A 21,208-nucleotide genomic window follows, 5' to 3' on the forward strand; every position below is an offset into this window, starting at 1 on the left:
TTGATTCTATTAAATCATTCACTATGAAGAGATAGCAGACTTCGTGTGTCTCCAGCGTTATTGTCCTGTCAGCATCTGGCTCAAATCTTTGAATAGTAGACTTGAGATGCGCGTGAACACTAGCGTCAGGTGATCGATTTTCATAACGGCAAGGAAATTTGTGTGAGTGCGCCACACCAGATTTTTTATTGGTGTAGGAGGCCCTACCTGTGATGACGTCACCAGAATGTACTATGGCTTTGTTTGCGGAGGTAGTGCTCTGACTGCTTTTTAGACAGCCGGGTCCGACTATGGAAACCTCACTTTTTACATACATGTTTATTTTGATGTGCGCGACATAATGAACGTGAAGAATATGTTTCTATTTACTTGAAAAAACTCACCAATCTCCATAGAAGCTTCTTCTAACTCCTTCTTGTTGCTTCGCCGTTTCTTTCCTCCATCGTCTCCTCCGCCTCCTCCTCTTGCTCCTTTCTCGTCCTCACTTACAGACTCGTCCTCCTCAGTCATTCCCAACAGCTGTTTGAAGGCGACCAACACCTCCTTATCAGGTCGCAAGAGAGGAGTGGTCAGATCCACCAGCTCTCGGCGGGTCACTATCTTCTCATTGAACAGCTTCAGGCACCGCAGAAAATTATCGTACTCTTGAGGTTTTGTCAGCAATTCTCGAATCTATTACAAATAATTGATTAAGTAATTTTTATTTATAAACTTCAATAATCTAACCAATCAATATATTCAATAATAAAATGTTTATTGATTTCATCCAATAAATACAAACTCATTATTATACCGGGTGTTTCAAATGAATGACCCAATTTTAAACAGTTATATTTATTTTTAAAAAATGATGCACACAAACCAATTTTACATCAGATTACTCACAGAAGTATCAAGTTTATAATGATGTATTAAATTGTCACAATAATATGTTAATAATTAATGATTTGTATATTATTGAATGAATTCAATACATACCGGGTGTTTCAAAAAGAATGACCCAATTTCAAACAGTTATATTTATTTAAAAAAATAGTGCTCATAGACCAATTTTACATCAAATTACTCACAGAAGTATCGAGTTTATGATGATTTATCATAAGTGTTCTATGTGCCCTCCTTTTGAGACTCGGACGACATCCAGACGGTAGCCAAATTCAACGCAGGCTGTTCGCAAGATGTCTTTTCGGACTGTAGCTACTGCATCAGTTATCCTGATTTTTAGCTCTTCAATATCAAGTGCGAATGGAGGAACATAAACATGATTTTTAACGTTGCTTCGCTCTTAGCACTTGATATTGAGGAGCTAAAAACCAGGATAACTGATGCAGTAGCTACAGTCCGAAAAGACATCTTGCGAACAGTCTGCGATGAATTTGGCTACCGTCTAGATGTCGTCCGAGTCTCAAAAGGAGAGCACATACAACACTTATGATAAATCATCATAAACTCGATATTTCTGTGAGTAATTTGATGAAAATTGGTTTGTGTGCACCATTTAAAAAAAATATATAACTGTTTAAAATTGGGTCATTTTTTTGAAACACCTGGTATGTATTGAATTCATTCAATAATATACAAATCATTTATAAACAACTGAATTAATTTAAAATCTACCTTTTTTGCCAATTCATCCCATTCTTTTTGTTCTTTTTCAGCTTGTTCTTTTTCTTTGTCTGGTTCGATCAGAGACAGTTTTCTCTTCTTCAGGGGCACACTCTTGTCACGTGACACGTCCATCGGTCTAACGAACGGAGAAGATGCACTACTTGTAGCTGCAGATTCACTACTTGTAGCTGCAGATTCACCTGCAAATCATTCAATCATTCTATCTTTCAAAAAGTAATTACATTGGGTCGATTGAATGAAAACTAGAATCTAGTGACTAGCACCTAGTCATTAGTTCTAGCTATACAAATAAGATTATACAGCATACTCGAATCTAAGCATTTGCTTGAAAGTTACTTGGATCTAGCGATTGCTAGCTTTTATTCAACCGACCCAATATTATGGTTCCGATAAACCTTTCAAAGTTTTTTCAACAGGTATAATACAGTGCGTTCATTATGTCGCGCACATCAAAATAAACATGCCTGTAAAAAGTGGGGGTTTCGGAGTGTGGCTACCACAAGAATGCATCACTATATATGCATAAAAAACATATGTAACATCATTACTGTATAAATATCGGGGACCGAGCTTCGCTCTGGAGTACAAATGCATAGAAAATTTATTACGAAAAAAGGAATTATAATAATACTCATAGTTAATTCAGAAATGTTCTATCTAATCACAGTTAATTGAGATTAATTCCAAGAGTGATGCAAAAATTTCCCTCGCCAAGGCCCAGTTACACAAAATCCGAATAATGGAATTAATCAGGATTAAAAATAGCCCGGCTTTTTTGCAACCGGCACTAAGTACCTGATTGAATGATTACAAAATGTCAACAGCTGAGTCATAATTTTGACACAGTCTCACACACATGAACTCGCTCTCTCACTTCCATCATCAACAGACGATGAAATAATAATATTATTATCACCTGTTTTTCCAAAGATGGATAGTAATTATCCTTTTAATGTCCTTCAGCGAGTTATCCCAGGGATGAGACCTAGTGCAATCGAATTTTTATATTATAAACCTACTATGTTCTGAATTTCGTGAGAATCGTTAGAGCCGTTTTCGAGATCCGGTGAAATACAAACATATAAACAGAAATTGTTCGTTTAATAGTGTAAGATAATTATTTCCAAAATCCAATGAAAGCTATATAAATAGAACTAAGGACTTCTGATCTACAAATATTGACCGAAGTACTAAATAACAGAAGGAAATTTTAAGAATGAAACATATTTACATATGTAAAGTCATTAAGGGCCGGTTTCCGAGCTCGGGCTCGGGATTTAGCTAAGTTCTAGACTTTAAACAGTTGGAGTCAGAAAATTTACTTTCTGAAACGGGGCGTAGTCATAGTCCATGTTTAAATTAAATTTCGAAAAACTAGAAAATCGAACACAAGATAAAATAATGAGAAAATAGTTTTAAGTTTCAGCTATTTTGAATTATTTAGAAATGTTTCATTTCGTCAAGTAAAAACGTTTCCAATTATAGAAATGAGAAAATAAAAATTATCATAAAAAAATACGACTACGCTCCCTTTCGGAAAGCCAATTTTCTGACTCCAGCTGTTTAAAGTCAAGAATCTAGAGCTTAGCTAAATCCCGAGCTCGGAAACCGGCCCTAAATGTCTTCAGGTTTCAACAGGTCTGCAGTATTTTTTTGTGTACGATAATGTAAAGGTGCGTACAGATATACGCGCCGCGAACATGAGCAATTCACTTTTAATCAGCTGAATATATCTGTATTTTTACAGAAACGGTATAAGATATAGATATAAAAAGCTTGGCATCAGCTGATTAAAATTGAATTGCTCATGTTCGCGGCGCGTAAATCTGTACGCATCTTTAGAATGGCATTTTGCCAAGAGCAACGCATGTTCCCTCTTTAACATTATTTCACCCATATTCAACGCCTCCAGATTTTTTCCGATGGGGTTACATAGAATGGTTTAATAAATAGGCCCTACACTCTGTATATACCGGAAATAAAAATTACAACAAAGATTAGAAATATTAGTTTAGGGATACTTCAAAAACAAAAGTGTCAACAAGTGTGGTTGAACAAATTGTTGCGTGTTGAACAATTTGAACTTATGTTAAGCAATGTTTCTGTTATAACTTTTATAAACATAATATACTTATATGCATCATTAATTTACATGATTATTTACAATATTTTATATCTCAGTTTTTCTTTTCCATTTTCACACTTTTTGCCGGTTGCACAAAAAAGGATCTGGACTCTGCATCAAAAATTCCAAATAGCTGTTATTGTCTCTTCAAGTGTAAAAATAACAGTAAGTGCCAGTTTCACAAAAGCCGGTTAAATTTTAACCGCGATTAATTCCACGAGAACCAATCAGAGAAGCCGTCTTATCAAAAAGGCTTTCTCTGATCGGTTCTCGTGAAATTAATCACGGTTAAAATTTAACCGGGTTTTGTGCAACCGGGCCTGAGTCTCGAACTTGAAAACTGCGATCTCTAGCCTGCAAACACACATTTTCCGCCCTATGAGCGTAATATCAGAATCATAGATCAAGGTATATGAACGGTATCTTTACTCTATGGTAATATACTATAATAATTATATAATTGACTATATAAACAACCACTTACCTTGATTAGTAGACGAGCTGCTAGCTACAGAATTAGACTGATTAGTAGACGAGCTGCTAGCTAAAGAATTAGACTGATTAGTAGTCGAGCTGTTAGCTACAGAATTAGACTGAGCTGCTGCTTGGGAGGTGGACTCGAGAAGTTCCACGAGGATAGCATTTGTGGAAGGTCTGGATGAGCTGCCCTCTGCCGAGGATGTTGAACCCCTCTTCTTTTTTATGCAAACAAAGTACAGTATTTTAATTTCATTCCACACAAAAATAATTATTTTACAAACGAATTTCAAGTCTAGTATAAGCTGCATGATAAGTTTTATGATAATCAATTTTTTTTTGTTTTTAAGGGCCGATTTCCGAGCTCGGGATTTAGCCAAGTTCTAGACTTTAAACGGGGCGTAGATGCATTAAAAGGACTAACGATATTTAAATTAAATTTCGTAAAACTAGAGAACTGAACACAAAAGAAAATGAAGAGAAAATAGTGTAAAGTTTCAGCTATTTTGTAATGTTTTATTTCGTCAAGGAAAAACGTTTCCAATTATATAAATGAGAAAATAAAGATTATCATAAAACCTGCGACTACGCCCCGCTTTGGAAAGCCAATTTTCTGACTCCAGCTGTTTAAAGTCTAGAACTTAGCTAAATCCCGAGCTCGGAAATCGGCTCTAAGTGTTTGCACTAAAAACTGGACTCAAAGTAAAATGTGAGTGAAACATAACCTACTTTTTGGACTTGGTGTATGAATCAAAATGCGGGGAAGGAACACTCGGGGCTGTGACTGTTGGTCCTTCCCCAATCATTTTAATGATTTGTGTTTTATGTATCATTGAAAAAAATGATGATGATGATAGAGATGAGGATTGTGTACATAGTTCCATAGAGAAAAGATAGCATGAGAAGATAATATCAAATAGTATAGGATGTTCCAAATTTCAAGCAGTCGTTTCAACGTCATGTCAGGCCCTAAAATTGATCAGTTGCGACCTGAAAACTCTGATACCAGACCTGAGCCAGCCAGGTCATTCGATATTATTATTATTATTCAAGCAGATTTTTCGTCAACTCAAACCGATTGCTGCCCACTACTGTCTATTATTAGTGTTTTGTCCAGGTGAGAGTGTAAGAACAGCACAGTATGAGAGACTACCAGCGTCACATAGCTTCACAAAAAAGAACTACTAGGACTCTCAGCTTGAGTTTACAGTGTAATTTGGAAAATAATCGTCCTATACCAAGAGGTATGATATGTTTTGTTTAAAATTATTACATATTGTTTTCTTTAGTTGTGTTGTGTTTTGTGAGATAATAGAATATATTTATCTATTGATTGATAGTGCTTAACAGTATGATATGTTGTGTTTCAAATTTATTGCATATTGTTTTCTTTGGTTGTGTTGTGTATTGTGAGAAAATAAAATGTATTTATCTATCCATTCATTATAACAATGAGGAGTAAAAAAACAGGTTTATGCTGAAAACTGAAAACAAACAATAAAAAAACATGATTTAGCTAATGAGATAACCGAATCAAATTGATTTAAATTCTAGGTTATATCATAAAGTGAAGAAATACAGAGATTATTTCTGTCATCTTGGTTATATGCTTCTCTTATTAAAATTTCTATATTGTTTTTGTTCAAATGGCAAATAAATTGATTTGATTTGAAACCGAAGGTTTTTGCTTGGTAAGGACTTAACAAACTTCTTGAAATCGGCGAAGGAGTTAGAAGTATTTCCTTTAATCCACTACTGACTTTATGCTGAAACCTAGCCAGCCAAGTCACTCGATATTTTATTATTATTTACTACTGACTTGAATCTACGAATAGTACAAATAAAATAGAAAGAAGATAGAAAAGAGGAAAAGATTGAAGAAAATAATGTACGTAATATAAATCAACATCAACATCTAAATAATAATATCACTTTAAACTGTTAGCATTTCTTTTAAGTAACACAAAACTTCTGGTTCAAATAAAATGGATAAAAAATATAAAAAATAGAGGATAGAAGTAGAGATAAATAATCAATATAGCTATAATAGCTATAATCACATTAATTTCAAACGGTTAGCATTATTTTTTTATACTAAATTTCCATGAATAAGTCAACATTTTCAATTTAGTGTTAATCAAGTAAAATATTTCAATTTGATTTGTGTGGAAAACCAACTCAAAATTCTGGTTTGTTTAAATATTTTTTCACTGAAAATTATGTGAAAGAAAAGATCTAATATTGAAAGAAAGACCAAGCTTCGCTCTGGAGTACAAAAGCATAACAAACTTATTACGAAAGAAGAAATTAAACATTCATAACATTCATACAGAAATGTTCTATTCTATCACAGTAAATTGAAATTAATTCTCAGAGGAATTCAAAAATTTCCCTCACAAAGGCCCAGTTGCACAAAAGTTAAATTTTAATCCTGATTAACTTCACGTGAATCAAATCAGAGAAGACCATTTCAAAAAGATGGATCTACTGGAATTAATCAGGATTGAAAATAACCCGGCTTTTTGCAACCGGCACTAAGTACCTGATTGAATGATTACAAAAAATCAACAGCTGTGTCATAATTTTGACACAGTCCCACACACATGAACTCGCTCACTCACTTCCATCACCAACAGACGACGAAATAATCATCATCAGCTGTTTTTCCAAAGATGAATAATAATTATCCTTTAAATGTCCTTCAGCGAGTTTTCCCAGGGATGAGACCTAGTGCATTCTAATCTTTATATTATAAACCTACTATGTTCTGAGTTTCGTGAGAATCGTTAGAGCCGTTTTGGAGATCCGGTGAAATACAAACATATAAAACATCTTAACAGAAGATGCTCGTTTAATAGTATAGGATAAGTTTTCGGCCTTTGTAATTTTATGAAAATTCGGACGAGAAGTAGCTCAAGGCTAACCTTATATCCTCCCTCTCAATCATTCTGGTAACTATCATAAATAATAAGTAATTTATTGGAAAAATAAAATAAATAAAAATTAAAATTGGTTGAAAGTGAAGTATTGGTGTTATAAATGAAAGGAATGCTTTAGTGTTAAAAAGTTTTGTTTTTTCCATGGTTTCAAATTTTATTTATTTATACATTGATACATACAATATCATTCTCAACTATGAATGATTGGGGAAGGAGCAATAGGTTTAAAGCCCAAAACTGTTCCTATCCCAAATTTAGATAAAAATTGTCCAAAAATAGGTTATGTTTACACTTTATGATTTTTGTCCTATTTTGGGTTCAAAATATTTTCTCAAGTAACTCAATAGTATATAGTTTCAAGTGGTGATTGAGTGAATTATATTTGATTAATTCATTGATTTAAGCCATCTAAATTCAAAATTTATAGTTTGGACTGAAATTGTATAAAAAACTGTACACGTGAAAAACTAACCCTATCTTTGGACTATGTCGTCACCTAAATTTGGAAGAAAAATAGCACAAGGACTACCTTATTATTTTATCTACCTACCAATGTTATTACGTCAGTGTCATTTGTATCGTGAAAAGAATATGCTGACAGTTTAAAGTGAATCTACAATAGAAAACACTCGATCCTCACTCACTGGCAACAAACGACGTACTGAGCATTCTTCAGTCTACGATAATGTTCTTTGAGAATAGTGAATATTATTCTAATAATCGTCGAATGGATTGCATTGCATTCAATTCGTCATTTGTTAACTATTCTAATCAAGATATAGATAACAGTTCTATTCGCCGTACAACTAGGAGAAACGTGAGTCACCACTGAACAGCGATTAACCAATAGCTATTCTTCAAGATTCTTGATTAATGAATCACATTCTATTCAACTCATAGGCTAGGCGCACACCGGTTAGTCAAGACAAGACAAGACATGATCAGACACGTTTAGTCACAATACTTCACATAGCTGCTAATGAAGACATGTCTAATTGTTATGACTAATTAGTGTCAGTTGCGTCATAAGGAACAATGTGAAATATTGTGACTAAACGTGTCTGATCATGTCTTGTCTTGACTCACTGGTTGTACTCATTCTTCCTGTTAATAAGAGTGAATTAATAATTAAATTGATTCATTTTTCAGATATGGATGAATCTGAAAATGTTTTTTCCGATCTATATCTACAAAACAAACATGCTTGTTTACATTATAAGAAAAAAATATATTTTATGAATAAAGAACTTAAATAGCGTTGAGTTTTTGATTGTTTTTTTAAAAATAAAACATAAAAAAGAACATGACTCACCAGTATCACCAGAGTACTGATTTATATTACAATATTATATTATATTCATTTATATTATGTTCTTTTTTATATTTTATTTATATTTATACTATTTTAATATCTTTTAATGTATATTCAAGAGTCCCCACACAGTTTAGCCTACAGGGAACTCAAATTAGAAATTGAAAAACAATATTGTAATTGCTTTTTGGAATGTATTTGTTCAAGTAAAGAAAGAATAAAGAAAATATCACACGTTATCGTCGGTCCCGAATGTGAACTTTTAGTGATAAAACTATTCTGGCATACTACACAGGTGTATACATACATATACAGGTGTTCTGAAAAAAGGTCCCCATACGTCAGGGCGTGATTCCTCTTATCAAAATAAAAGTTCCAATTAACATAGGTCCGGAAATGCTTCGTTACCAAGTTATAAAGGGTGGAACGTTAAACTGTCGGTCCCGGCTGAAGTATGACAGTCGTAAGGTCCATTGACGGCTTAAATTATATATTCAGGCGGTGGGACCTTCCCGCAAGGGACTCCCCACCAACAAAAGCCATACGAATTTACTATAAAGGGTGGAAGATTTCAGTTCCCCTGCCGAAACGAAGCCCTACGGGTATTTGTTGGCTGTTAATTATGATGTACAATTTAGCGTACTTTATGTAAAATGAACTGGAAAATTGGATACAACCGTTTCCAGACCTGTAGCTATAGTAATTTTTAAGATATGTGACGAATTATGCGAAACTTGGTCCCGAAAAACAAGTTCCTTTAAGATTTGAAGTGGAGTTACTATGTTAAATGTACAATAAGCACAAAATCTGTTGAGCTCTCTATTTTTCATACGTTTTGTATGTAATTAAGGATTATTATTTTAAGGTTGCGTTTGTCTATTATAGACTTCTTCTCATCTATTATAGACTACATCTTTCTCTTCAAAATTGAATTTTCTACAAGTGAATCTGTTTCAAACCTTAAAGGAACTTCTTTTTCGGAACCAAGTTTCGTGTATTTCGTCACATATCTTAATTACTGTAGCTACAGGTCTGGAAACGGTATTATTCAATTTTTCAGTTCATTCTACAAGTACGCTAAATTGTACATCTTAATTAACAGCCAACAAATACCCGTAGGGCTTCGTTTCGGCAGGGGAACTGAAATCTTCTACCCTGTATAACTTGGTAACAAAGCATTTTCGGAACTATGTTGATTAGAACTTTTTTTCTTCTTTTGATGTGAGGAATCACGCCCTGACTTATGGGCCCCTTTTTTCAGAACACTCTGTATGCATTAGCTTTTCATGTATGGCCAATCGTAGGTTGAAAAAATGGTGTCTTCGTACATACATTAACATTAGCATCGAGTGTCTTGAATGGTTTTCAAAAACAAAAAGTAAGTAAAAATGTGACTCACCGGTACCTGTGTGGGTTGGAACCCAGTTCGATTGCCTTGAAAGAATTTACTGAAGTTCTGTAGCAAATCGTCGTGTTTACGAAAAATTTGGGCGATTCGTGCATTCATTTCTTCATCTAGGTTGGATTCAGACGAAGGATCTTGCTTTTTTTGTTTGCTGTAGTAATGCAGAATGTTCAGAAACTCACTGTAGACCTTTGGTTTCCTAGAGAATCGCTTCTATAAAACAAAATTCACAAACTCAATTTAAAAAAATCAGTTTTGTGCTCCAGTTTAGAGATTCAGTTTTGGATAACAAAAACAAAATTTGGGTAAAAGTTATGTACCAGCACTTGAAATATCCTGACAGACTATCCTAAAAATCCTATAGTAGTACAACCATATCAAACGACTATCAAAAGAATTTGTAAAAATGATTTTCAACAACCTGTAATACCCCTAATAGTAGACAATTTCGAAGTACGTAGGGCTAGTTCAATTGTTCCATTATTTTAGAAATAGCTAAAGTGAGGTCCACGTTATAATGGCAGTGTTTGATTAGCAATGGTATTGCTATCCTTGTCTATCATTCAACAAAGCAGATAGCGCTATCTATTTCTCGCTTTGCTCTGTTTCCATATCGTCTTTTAACAATGTATAATTAATTAATAATAAATTAACCAAATATTTAATCTTAATTATGAAAATTCATTATTAAATTATTGAAAATTAATAAATTATAATTGATTATTTTAAACGAGAATGAACCATTATTATTGCATCAATAAACCTCTATCAGCTACCGTCTATAGAAGGCATTAACAAGACTGAGGTTCGGCAACGTTGTTCTCCTATCTTTCTCCACTGACATTATAACGTGGGCCTCACTATAGGTACTATAGTTTTATAGGTACTCTCAGTTTTGACTTTGTTGTTGTCCGTCTGTTTGTATGTTCTACAATAACTTTAGAAAGAATTGATCGATCAGCTTCAAATTTTGACATTATAACGTGGGCCTCACTATAGGTACTATAGTGAGGTCCATGTTATAATGGCAGTGGAGAAAGATAGGAGAACAACGTTGCCGATTCTCTGCATTAATTAATTATATTTCTACACTGTCAAAAACATAATTGGCATGTTTGTGGACCTATAAAAGCATAGTACCACCGGCTTTGTCGAATGATAGACAAGGATAGCAAAACCAAAGTTGATCAAATACTGTCATTATAACGTGAACCTCACTATACCCTCTTTATACTTTTTTATATGAACACATCTAGTCTTAATCACTCATGCCATTTTGCAGTGGAATGCGTGCACGAAACTAGTTGTGTATACAGAAAAGTATGAAGAGGGTACTAGTGATTTCTACAATGATCGAATTTTGAAGTAGTTTGAACCTCAAAGTTTGAAGATATAAATTTATTTATTTTTATGAGTTCGTATTATTCAATTTATTTTAATTTTTATTGTGACTTTTTGTTATTTATTTTGAAGTAGTTTGTACCTCAAAGTTCAAAGAAATTTATTTATTTATTTATTTTTATGAGTTCGTATTATTCAATTTATTTTAATTTTTATTGTGACTTTTTGTTGTTTATTTTTTCTTCGCTACTCTATTTGAGGTCGAATTATTTTTCTATTATTATCATTTTTAATTTATCAGTGGTTTTATTTATTGAAGAAGAAGAAGAAGAAGAAAAAAATGCTTTATTGAACAGTATTTTCATACAATGCAATGAAATTTGTAACACACATTTACGGCTTGATACTTTTTGATCGTCAGCCGGAAAGTCGGTAAAATGTTGAAACTAGTGACAATAACAATGAAAATAAATCAATATCAAGCAATAGAGATGACTATAACTTGTAATAATCGAAAACACAACAAAAATCTGAGAAAGAAAAACATAAAATACCTCGAGAAATAAAACAATAAGAAAAATAATAAATTTCAAATAATGCTAGCACTGAACTTATTCTAACAAATAAAATCTAACTTTTCTTTATTTTGTTAAACTAAATTCAACAGTTTGTTTGCTCTCAAATAAAACCTCTGGAAGGTAGAGGACTCATGAATTTGACCTATTGTAGATAAATATTTTTCCCCAGAGCATGACAAAAATACCCTACCAGTTGAAATCCTGGACTAGTTCTCGCCTATATCTCCAGGCATCCCTACAATAAGAAGCTAATCTCTTCCAATCTAGGCCATTCATATAAGACATAAATACTTCTCTAGAGAGTACAGCCGCCCCTAACCATTTAATTCTCCATTCCTTCAAACATGGGCATCGCCCAACAAAGTGGAAAACGTTCTCAATTTCTTTTAAATTACACATTGAACAAGTATAGTTCCTATCTGACACCCATGGCTTATAGTTCAAATCGATCAGCTCGCCTCTCGCTTTAAACACCCATCTCATCACCCACAAATCACAATTATTCCTCTTTATGTAATTGTTCTCACCCAGTTGTAGGTTCAATGATCTATACAATGAATGGAAATGACCTGCTTGTGCGTCCTGTAAGAATTTATCCCTGTGAATTATGCCCAAGCCTGAGAGAATTTTCTTAAATTTATTACTCCAATTAATATTGTCATTATAACTTATCCCTATATCATTACACAATTTTCTCCAATTTTTAAACCAGAAGACTCTCTTTTTTATTACTTCTTCCACTAGAAATCTTGGAAGTCGACCTTCTTTCATTTCCATAACTTTTGTAATATAGTTGTAATGCAACCTGAGACAGTACTCAAAAAGAGGTGACAGTTCTGTCTCAATAAACAACATGTAGTTTGGGGTGTTTATAGGAAGCGAGAACACTTTCTTAATGAAAAATCTCTGAAATTTTTCTTTAGTATCATACTGTCTATAGCCCCATACTTGAGCTCCGTAACACAGAACTGCCCTTGCGCAAGCTTTGAACCATTTACATTTAGCTGTGAAATCTATATTATCACTATTTAAAAGACCTCTCCGAACCAAATTCACCGCAAGTTTAGCCTTATCTGATTTTTCTTTCAAATGAGCTTCAAAATTCAATGTTGGTGTAAGAACTACCCCCAAATATTTGTATCTATTTACACATTCAATCTGCTCATTTTTAAATGTCCATTTCTCACACCCAGCTAGTTTTCCTCCATTCCTAAAGACCATTATTTTTGACTTATCTAGATTTACTTTTAAATTCCACATTTCACAGTACCTTTCTAAATTATTTATCATGTACTGAAGCCCTACTGGAGAGTCAGAAATCAAAGCTATGTCATCAGCGTACAATAAGACCCGAATCCTCTTACCATTTATCAATAGTCCTCCACCCAGTTCATCATTTAAATCATTTAAAAACAAAGAAAATAGCAAGGGACTCATTAAGCAGCCCTGTCTCAATCCTGATTTAGTTTGAAAACGTTGTGAGAGACCACCCTCTCCAGACCGCTGAGTGCACCATACTCTAGCAGAAGTATCCTCATTTAACGCTCTCAAAATAGCCAACATTTTTGTTGAGAGGCCCATATTACTAAGCTTATATAATAGAGATTTTCTGTCTATTGAGTCAAATGCGGCTGAATAATCCACGAAAAAACAGTATAATTTACCTCTTTTTTTAGCTAACTGAAGACTAGCGATAGATGTTAAGGAAAATATATTATCAATAGTAGAGTATCCCCTACGAAATCCCGCCTGAAACTCGTTTAGTACGTTATTTTCCTCCACCCAGTGATTAAGTCTATTTATTATTAACCCTGCAAAAATTTTGAAGAATGCTGTTAAAAAACTGATACCTCTGTAATTACCTACAACGTTGCTCTCACCTTTTTTAAAAATCGGAAAAATAATGGAAGACTTGAAACTACTTGGGACCCTACCTATTGTAAATATTGTATTGTAAATATTCAGTAATCTATCTAGCATATTGGGCGGCGCATTCTTATAGAACTCAAAGGGGATTTGATCTTCTCCTGGCGCTTTGTTATTTTTTACTGATTTTAAAACTATATTCAACTCATCCAGACTGAAGTCACTATCTAATTTATCATTATAAATATAGGGTTCCGCATATAAACAAGACAATGCTAACATTTCAGGATTTAATAGTCGACGGAAATACTCTACCCATTCACGTGGATTTATTGAATTATTTACAATTTTTGATCTAATTTTAAATTTATTTAGAGCATGCCAAAAATCTTTTGGGTTTTGGGCCGAGGAAATATTATTCAGGAGAGCCTTTTGATAACTCTTCCTCTTCTCGTTACACATTTTTTTGTAATCATTTCTTTCAACTAAGTATAATAGCCGGGTGTGATCATTACTGATACGGCGGTACAGATTTAGAAAAGATAATACCTTATTTCGGGCTTTCCAACACTCATTATCGAACCATGCTTGTTTTTGTCTGTACCTATCTAAGCTTCGAACGGATCCAAGAGATTTAGCTACACTTCGAATACACTCTGACAAATCTTGACATGCCTTCTCGACATTTTCATTCAACAATAAATCATTATTTACTCGTACTGTTATCTTATCTTTATATTTTTCAGAAATAGACTTATTCCAAGACAGTTTTGGCAATAGAGGTAAACACTGATAATTATCACCTGGCTTCTTACCTACGTCTAATATAACTTCGATTGGAAAGTGATCAGAAAATGACTGGGAGACGACTTTGAAATCCAATGCGTAATTGAAATACTCCATACTAATTGCTGCTATATCGTTCACAGAGTCACCCATTGCTCCCACAAAAGTCATCTCCCCTTCTAGATCGCTATTCATTCTACCATTTAGTATAATAAATCCCAATTCTGAACACATTTCCAAGTAACGCCGGCCTTTATTATTGACTGTTTTATCTTTGGAATTTCTATTATTTAACAATCTATCCGACACATATTGGCTCATCTTACTCGATAATCTCTGCTCTGTACCTATTCTCACGTTCTTATCCCCTAAAACCAAGAATCCCTCATCTGCGTTTTGCAACAGTAAATTATTCATTTCATAAAATTCTCTCTCCCAATTATTACAGTTAATGTACACTGGCAATACATTCAAGCAAACGGAATTATACAATTTTACAACAATTACACTCACATTATCAATATTTCTAAAACAAAGTTTTTCTTTAAATGCTGAATTTTTATTAATACCTAATAGCAAACCCCCACTAGCACGACCAAAGTGAGAGTTTTTCATTGCATAACCAGTTCAAAATCAATGAAATAATCACCTATCCACTGTACATCTTCTTGCACTATGTGTGTTTCAGAAATAGAAATGATATCATAATCTTTTAAAAAATTTACAAAATTTTTATTTAGGGTTTTATTTATTGTAATTGGTTGTTTATTTAACGTTAGAAGTCTCTTGCTGATGACGAAACCAATATTTACTTAAAGGCTGTGAAGGGGAAGGAGACTTATTTTTAAAAGTGGTGTATAAAGATGAGAAAGAACAAAAATGGTGGAGAAGTAGATGAAATCAGTCAAAGAAGCAAAAGGAAAACAACAACATCAATGATAAACATGTATGTCCTACCGTTAATGGTCAGCCTAATGCCGACAGTATAAAGTGAACCTGGCTACAGTATTTATTTATTGAACGAGCGTTAGCGAGTTCTCAGTTTTGACTTTGTTGTTGTCCGTCTGTTTGTATGTTCTACAATAACTTTAGAAAGAATTGATCGATCAGCTTCAAATTTTGAACACGTATTCTTCGAACCTTTTTACAGGTCAAGTTCATTGGACAACAAAATTTACACACTCCTTCGTACTTTTTCAGGATATAAAAATAATATTGAAAGTGAATTAGAAAAAAATTGTTATGATTTATCATTTCAGCTAATTTATCACGTCAGCTAAAGTATTCATTGCATGCAATTACTAAAGTTTTTCCATTCATTCATAACATCAGCTGAGGCTATTTGGGAGCTATCACACGCGCTGACACATGATTTCAGCTGATTAATATACAAGATAATTAAATAACTTTTACATAATATACAAAGTGATACTGTTTGATATATGAATGTGCGGTTTTCGCCATTCATTTTCTCTTGGAGCTGTGTATCGAGATCATGTTTATCACATGACCACCTTCTCATTTGAAAAAATGAACTTGGATTCATATGAGGGTCAAAGATGTTGAATCGACAAAGTAATTTTTGAAGAGTAATTTTTCATTTCAAATAGGATCCCCAATCAAACCTACTGTCAAATTTTATTTAAATTTAGAAATATGTGAAGGCAAACAAATAAAACCCAAAAACTTGCCTCCTTAACACAAGATAAACAATACAGATGTTACAAAGATACAGATGTTTATACTAAATAATAAACTCTAAGGCTCAACTCACACTTACGCGACTCAGGTCGAGAAGAGACTCGACTCTAGTCGAGAGCATGTGCTTCCAAATGGTGACACTCAGACCAGTCAATTCTTGTCTCCGCGCGACGTTACCATTTGAAAACACATGCTCTCGACTATAGTGAGGTCCTTGTTATAATGGCAGTACTTGATTAACTTTGGTGTTGCTATCCTTGTCTATTCTCCCACAAAACACATAGCAGTATCGTTTTCTAGCTCCACAACGTTGCCAAATACGTTTTTAAGAATGTAGAAATATAATTAATCAAGGCAGACAAACGGAAACTCTGTTCTCCTATCTTTATCCACTGTCATTATAACGTGGACCTCACTGTAGAGTCGAGTCTCTTCTCGACCTGAGTCGCGTAAGTGTGAGTTGAGTCTTGAAATACTATTGACAATACCTTGACTTTGGCGATGAAAACGATAGCATCGTCGAACTCTAATGGCTTGGTTGCAGTCAGATCAGGGGCGCTGATGGAGGGGACACTCAAAGAGGAGGCGTCTCCAGCAGCTCGGGCACTCGAAGAGACGGCGCTCGCAGAGCGTGAATTCGAAGAGGTGGCGCTTGTAGAGGGTGTACTCAAAGAGGGTGCTCTTGGAGACCGAATTCTTGGATTAGGGGCGCTCAAAGAGTATTCTCTCGGATTGGGGGCGCTCGGGGAGCGTATGACGAAAGAGAGTACTTGAGGAAAGGCAACTCTCGGAGATCGGCCTCTACGATTGGGGGCTCTGGAAGAGGGTGGTCGAGGAGAGGTAGCTCTAGGAGACTGGCCTCTAGGATTGGAGGCGCTGGAAGTAGCTCTAGGAGAAGTGGCTCTAGGAGACTGGACTCTAGGATTGGAGGCGCTGGAGGAGGAAGCCCTAGGAGAGGTAGCTCTTTGAGACTGGACTCTAATATAGCGGGTGCTGGATGAATGTGCTCTCGGAGAATGGCCTATGAGATAGCGGGTGCTGGAAGAGGCTGCCCTAGGAGAGGTGGCTCTTATTGGAGACTGAGCGCTCGTAGAGGGTGCTCTCGGAGAGGGTGGACTGCAAGAGGGAATCGTGATAACGTCCTTAATATTGAGCGGCTCAACGATCGCAACCAAGAGACGACTGCCATCTTCCGCTGATGTTACTTCCCTTCTGCAAAATTCAACAACACAAGTAATCAATACTTCCATCCACCTATCTACACTTTGAAAATTCATATGAATTATATCAACAAAGTATTCAATTTGCCAGAGAGTCGATATCCACGTAGAATAGCGTATGAATTCTTTATCAGGAAATGCGGTTGGTATAATTCATATTATATAGTGGTTTGGCTGAGTCTTTATCAGCGCTATGATATAAGCATAGAATGGTCTGATAGCACAATTCAAGTAGACAGATGGTTGAATTGCATGAATCAAATGCTACTAGAAGTGAAGCAGAGAACTTGTATTGCATGGAGAGAGCGAGCTGATCAGTCAGTATATCATAGTATGTACTCTTCTTCACTGGTAGACTTAGGAGATCGCACGTATTTGAATGACTCTTACAAGATGACTTTCATAAATATAATTTTTAGAGCGAGAGCTTCCATGCTGCCGCTAAATTTCAGACCAGACAGGGAGGAGAATAGGCATATATGTTCCTTATGTAACAGTAGAGAGCCTGAGAGTTTGGACCACTTCATGGGTAAGTGTAAAGTAGTGGGGGTGATAAGACAGACTTGGTCTCGATACACATATATAAGTGAAGATACAATAATTAGTTATTTGAATGGTAGAGATTGGTACCGCCTTGTTTGGTATATTAGGGATGGTGTGCGGAATGGTTGATGAGGCAATTCAATAGCTAACATTGATTGAAATTTTATTTTCTATACTAAAAAATACTTTTAATTTACGTACTTGAAACTTAATTTGCTTGTAAGTTGAATGGTCAGATTAGATTAAATTACGTTTTTCCACTCAAGTAGGCTTGATAATGTTTGATTCAGACAAGAAATTGCATTATAATTATTATCATTTGTGTAAAACATACTCTGTTTAGCTTTGTTATATTATCTAAATCAACAAATTTTTCTTAGTGTACATGACAATAATTTATATTAGTGTAGTATTGAGCTGTTCAATTTGACCATGACAGTATAGATGGGAATAAACAGTAGCTGAGAAAAATAAAATAAAATCAAGGCTTTCTTTTGGGTAGACCAACCAGTGTTGGAAGTAGAACGTTTAATTTCTGGGGATGAGATAAGAATCGATGCAGCGATACTGTTATAGTTTGATTATCTAAGTTGTGAAAAATACCGTACGCTTAAATCTGGTCTGCGTTGAGAATCGAATTGAAGAATAAAATTGATTAGCAAGACGAAGGTCAAAACTCTGATAAGGGTAGTTATTGAAAGTGCATTATAGAGTAAACAGCTCGACAGACGGCTTCTGCCAAGTCTATGATGATTTTTGTAAAATAAAATTTTTTGGTACTGTACTTATTCCTTTGAAAGACATTGCGAACTGTTTTTTGCATTATTATGTATTTGCTTTGTTCAAATAAATCATCTTTCTATTCTGTTCTAATATTTCCATCCACCTCAAATCAAATTTATATCTATTCATAGAATTACAAATTATTGACCGAACGTAGTGAGGTCTATGTTTTAACTCCGATTTTATCTGGTCTGTATGTAAAGCAATTACGGCCAAACGCGTTGATAGAATTCGATGAGATTTGACAAGAATATTCCTTTTTCAAGTGCGCGTCGATGTATACACAAGGTTTTTTGAAATTTTACGTTTTAAGGATAATATGAAAAGAAAAGGAATTCCTCCATACTCCGATATCACTATATATATATCATCTGCTCTGAAGATAGGATTAATCAGACTATATAATTATTCATAATCAATCAGTTGAAAAATGGATTACACAGATGTCTGGAGAAGCCATGTTTATTTCTATAAGCTCAATCAAAGAAAGACCTTAAAGAGATATGCATCTTCAAGGTCTTTAGTTTCAATATTTTGTTTTGCAGTCATGGTATTATTATGCGTGCCCATCAGTATCAATATTCTCACTTTTGAAAAAAACTAATTTAATAGGTAATTAAAAATAATCAAATGAACTAAACAATGCTAAAGAAATTATGATATATTTTATTGTAAAAAATTAATTTTCATCAGATGGAAAGATTGTCACGGAACTGGATGAATTATATAATATGGAATAAACGTGAACTGAGTTTGTTAACATTTCAAACAGGTGACATCAGATACTTGTGGATGAGAAAACTGCGTGAGGTCTACTGTTCACAGAACTGCTAGTATAATCTTTTTTCTGAATTGTGTATTTTGAAGGGCTACTTCCTACTTGAATGTTCAATTACAAATATTTACTATAGTCGTTTTATCTCACAGGCTTTCGTGAATTGAAGAGGTCAGTTGAAATGACTTCAGGTCCATGACAACTCGGCCTCACAGTGCTGGAGCAACCAAACTCCTTCACTAGCAAATCAAATGGGATGTCGATCACCCACCTTACTAACCCAACTTGATCACGATTATCTTAGACGTCTTCCCCAAACTCAAGACATGATTTCAAAGAGCAGAGCTTGTAAACTAACGAGGAGCTCCAAAACAAGGCCATATCCCACTTTAACCACTACCTCCGTAAACAAAGCCGTAGTGCATTCGTGTGACGTCAGGACAGGTAGGGTTCCTACACCAATAATGAAAATCTGGTGTGGCGCACTCACAAAACTTTCCTTGCCATTATGAAAACTGATCACCTGACGCTAGTGTTACCGAATCTCAAGTCTACTATTCTAAGATCTGAGCCAGCTGGTGACAGGACAACAACGCTGGAGACACACGTGGTCTGCTATCTCTTCATAGTGAATGATTTAATAGAATCAACAGTTGCCAACAGTTTGCAATTGAATAATCACATTTTCTCGAATTTCGAACTTATTTTCAATTTTAGGTGAAAATGTTACTGGACATTAATTGTAGAGATTTTTATGCTCAATCTTTTCCACTTGCATTTTTTTGTTTAAATTGTATCTGAAGCCTGATAATTGAGAATCTAAAATCAAACTTTGCATAGATGGGGCGGAGCTCCTGAAATTTTTACAGATATGGGACTTGTGGCAGTTGATAGAGCTTATTGATGACTATTTCAGGTATAACTTTAATCAAAATCGTTGGAGCTGTTTTCGAGAAAATCGCGAAAAACCTGTTTTTGACAACATTTTCGCCATTTTAGACGCCATCTTGAATCACATTTTATCGGAATTGTTCGTGTCGGATCCTTGTAGTGTAAGGATCTTACGTTCCAAATTTCAAGTCATTCCGTTAACTGGGAGATGTGATATCGTGTACACAGACGCACATACGCTCATTTACACACACACACACACACACACACACACACACACACACACACACACACACACACACAGACCAATACTCAAAAACCAGTTTTTGGACTCAGGGGACCTTGAAATGTATAGAAATATGGAAATTGGGGTACCTTAATTTTTTCGGAAAGCAAGACTTTCCTTACCTATGGTAATAGGGCAAGGAAAGTAATAAAAACACAAGCTGATAAAGATCAGCTGTAATCAACGAAGTTTTATAATGTAGGAGCCCTACCTGTGCTGACGTCACACGAATGCACTACGGCATTGTTTACGGTGTTGCTTGAACTCGTTTGGCGGCAGCATTTTATGAAGAAGGGTTTGGTAGGCTGCTTCACTATATGACAAATGCTTCAACCTCCGCGGCTATCATGTTGAGGATAATCATAAGTGTAAGTTACTTTTAGTGAAAGAACAGAGTGAACAGTTAATATTACTACCGGTATCAGCTATTTTCTATAGAAGGCAGTGGCAAGGCATAGAATCATCATTGCTGTTCTATTTTCTACACTGTGTAAGCTACAGGAGAGAATCTCCACCAAATATGTGAGCTACTGCTGGCATACACTAAAATA

General features: G+C 34.7%; 1 protein-coding gene across 6 annotated transcripts in view; it reads right to left on the bottom strand.

Moving 5' to 3' along the window:
- The window catches only part of LOC111046923 (paired amphipathic helix protein Sin3a), a 69,617-nt gene that overhangs the window by 22,133 nt on the left and 26,276 nt on the right, over nt 1–21,208 (bottom strand). Inside the window, exons 6-10 of one of the 6 annotated variants that reach the window (XM_039440082.1) lie at nt 16,648–17,371; nt 9,882–10,100; nt 4,239–4,449; nt 1,618–1,808; nt 384–672 (exon numbers count right to left, since the gene is read on the bottom strand). In XM_039440082.1, coding sequence (XP_039296016.1) covers nt 384–672; nt 1,618–1,808; nt 4,239–4,449; nt 9,882–10,100; nt 16,648–17,371 — 1,634 coding nt within the window. Of the gene's footprint in view, nt 1–383; nt 673–1,617; nt 1,811–4,238; nt 4,450–9,881; nt 10,101–16,647; nt 17,372–21,208 lie in introns of all 6 variants that reach the window. The other 5 variants (XM_039440086.1, XM_039440085.1, XM_039440083.1 and 2 more) reach the window with 5 other exon arrangements.

Source organism: Nilaparvata lugens, chromosome 13, assembly GCF_014356525.2.
Source record: "Nilaparvata lugens isolate BPH chromosome 13, ASM1435652v1, whole genome shotgun sequence".
Lineage (NCBI taxonomy): Eukaryota > Metazoa > Arthropoda > Insecta > Hemiptera > Delphacidae > Nilaparvata > Nilaparvata lugens.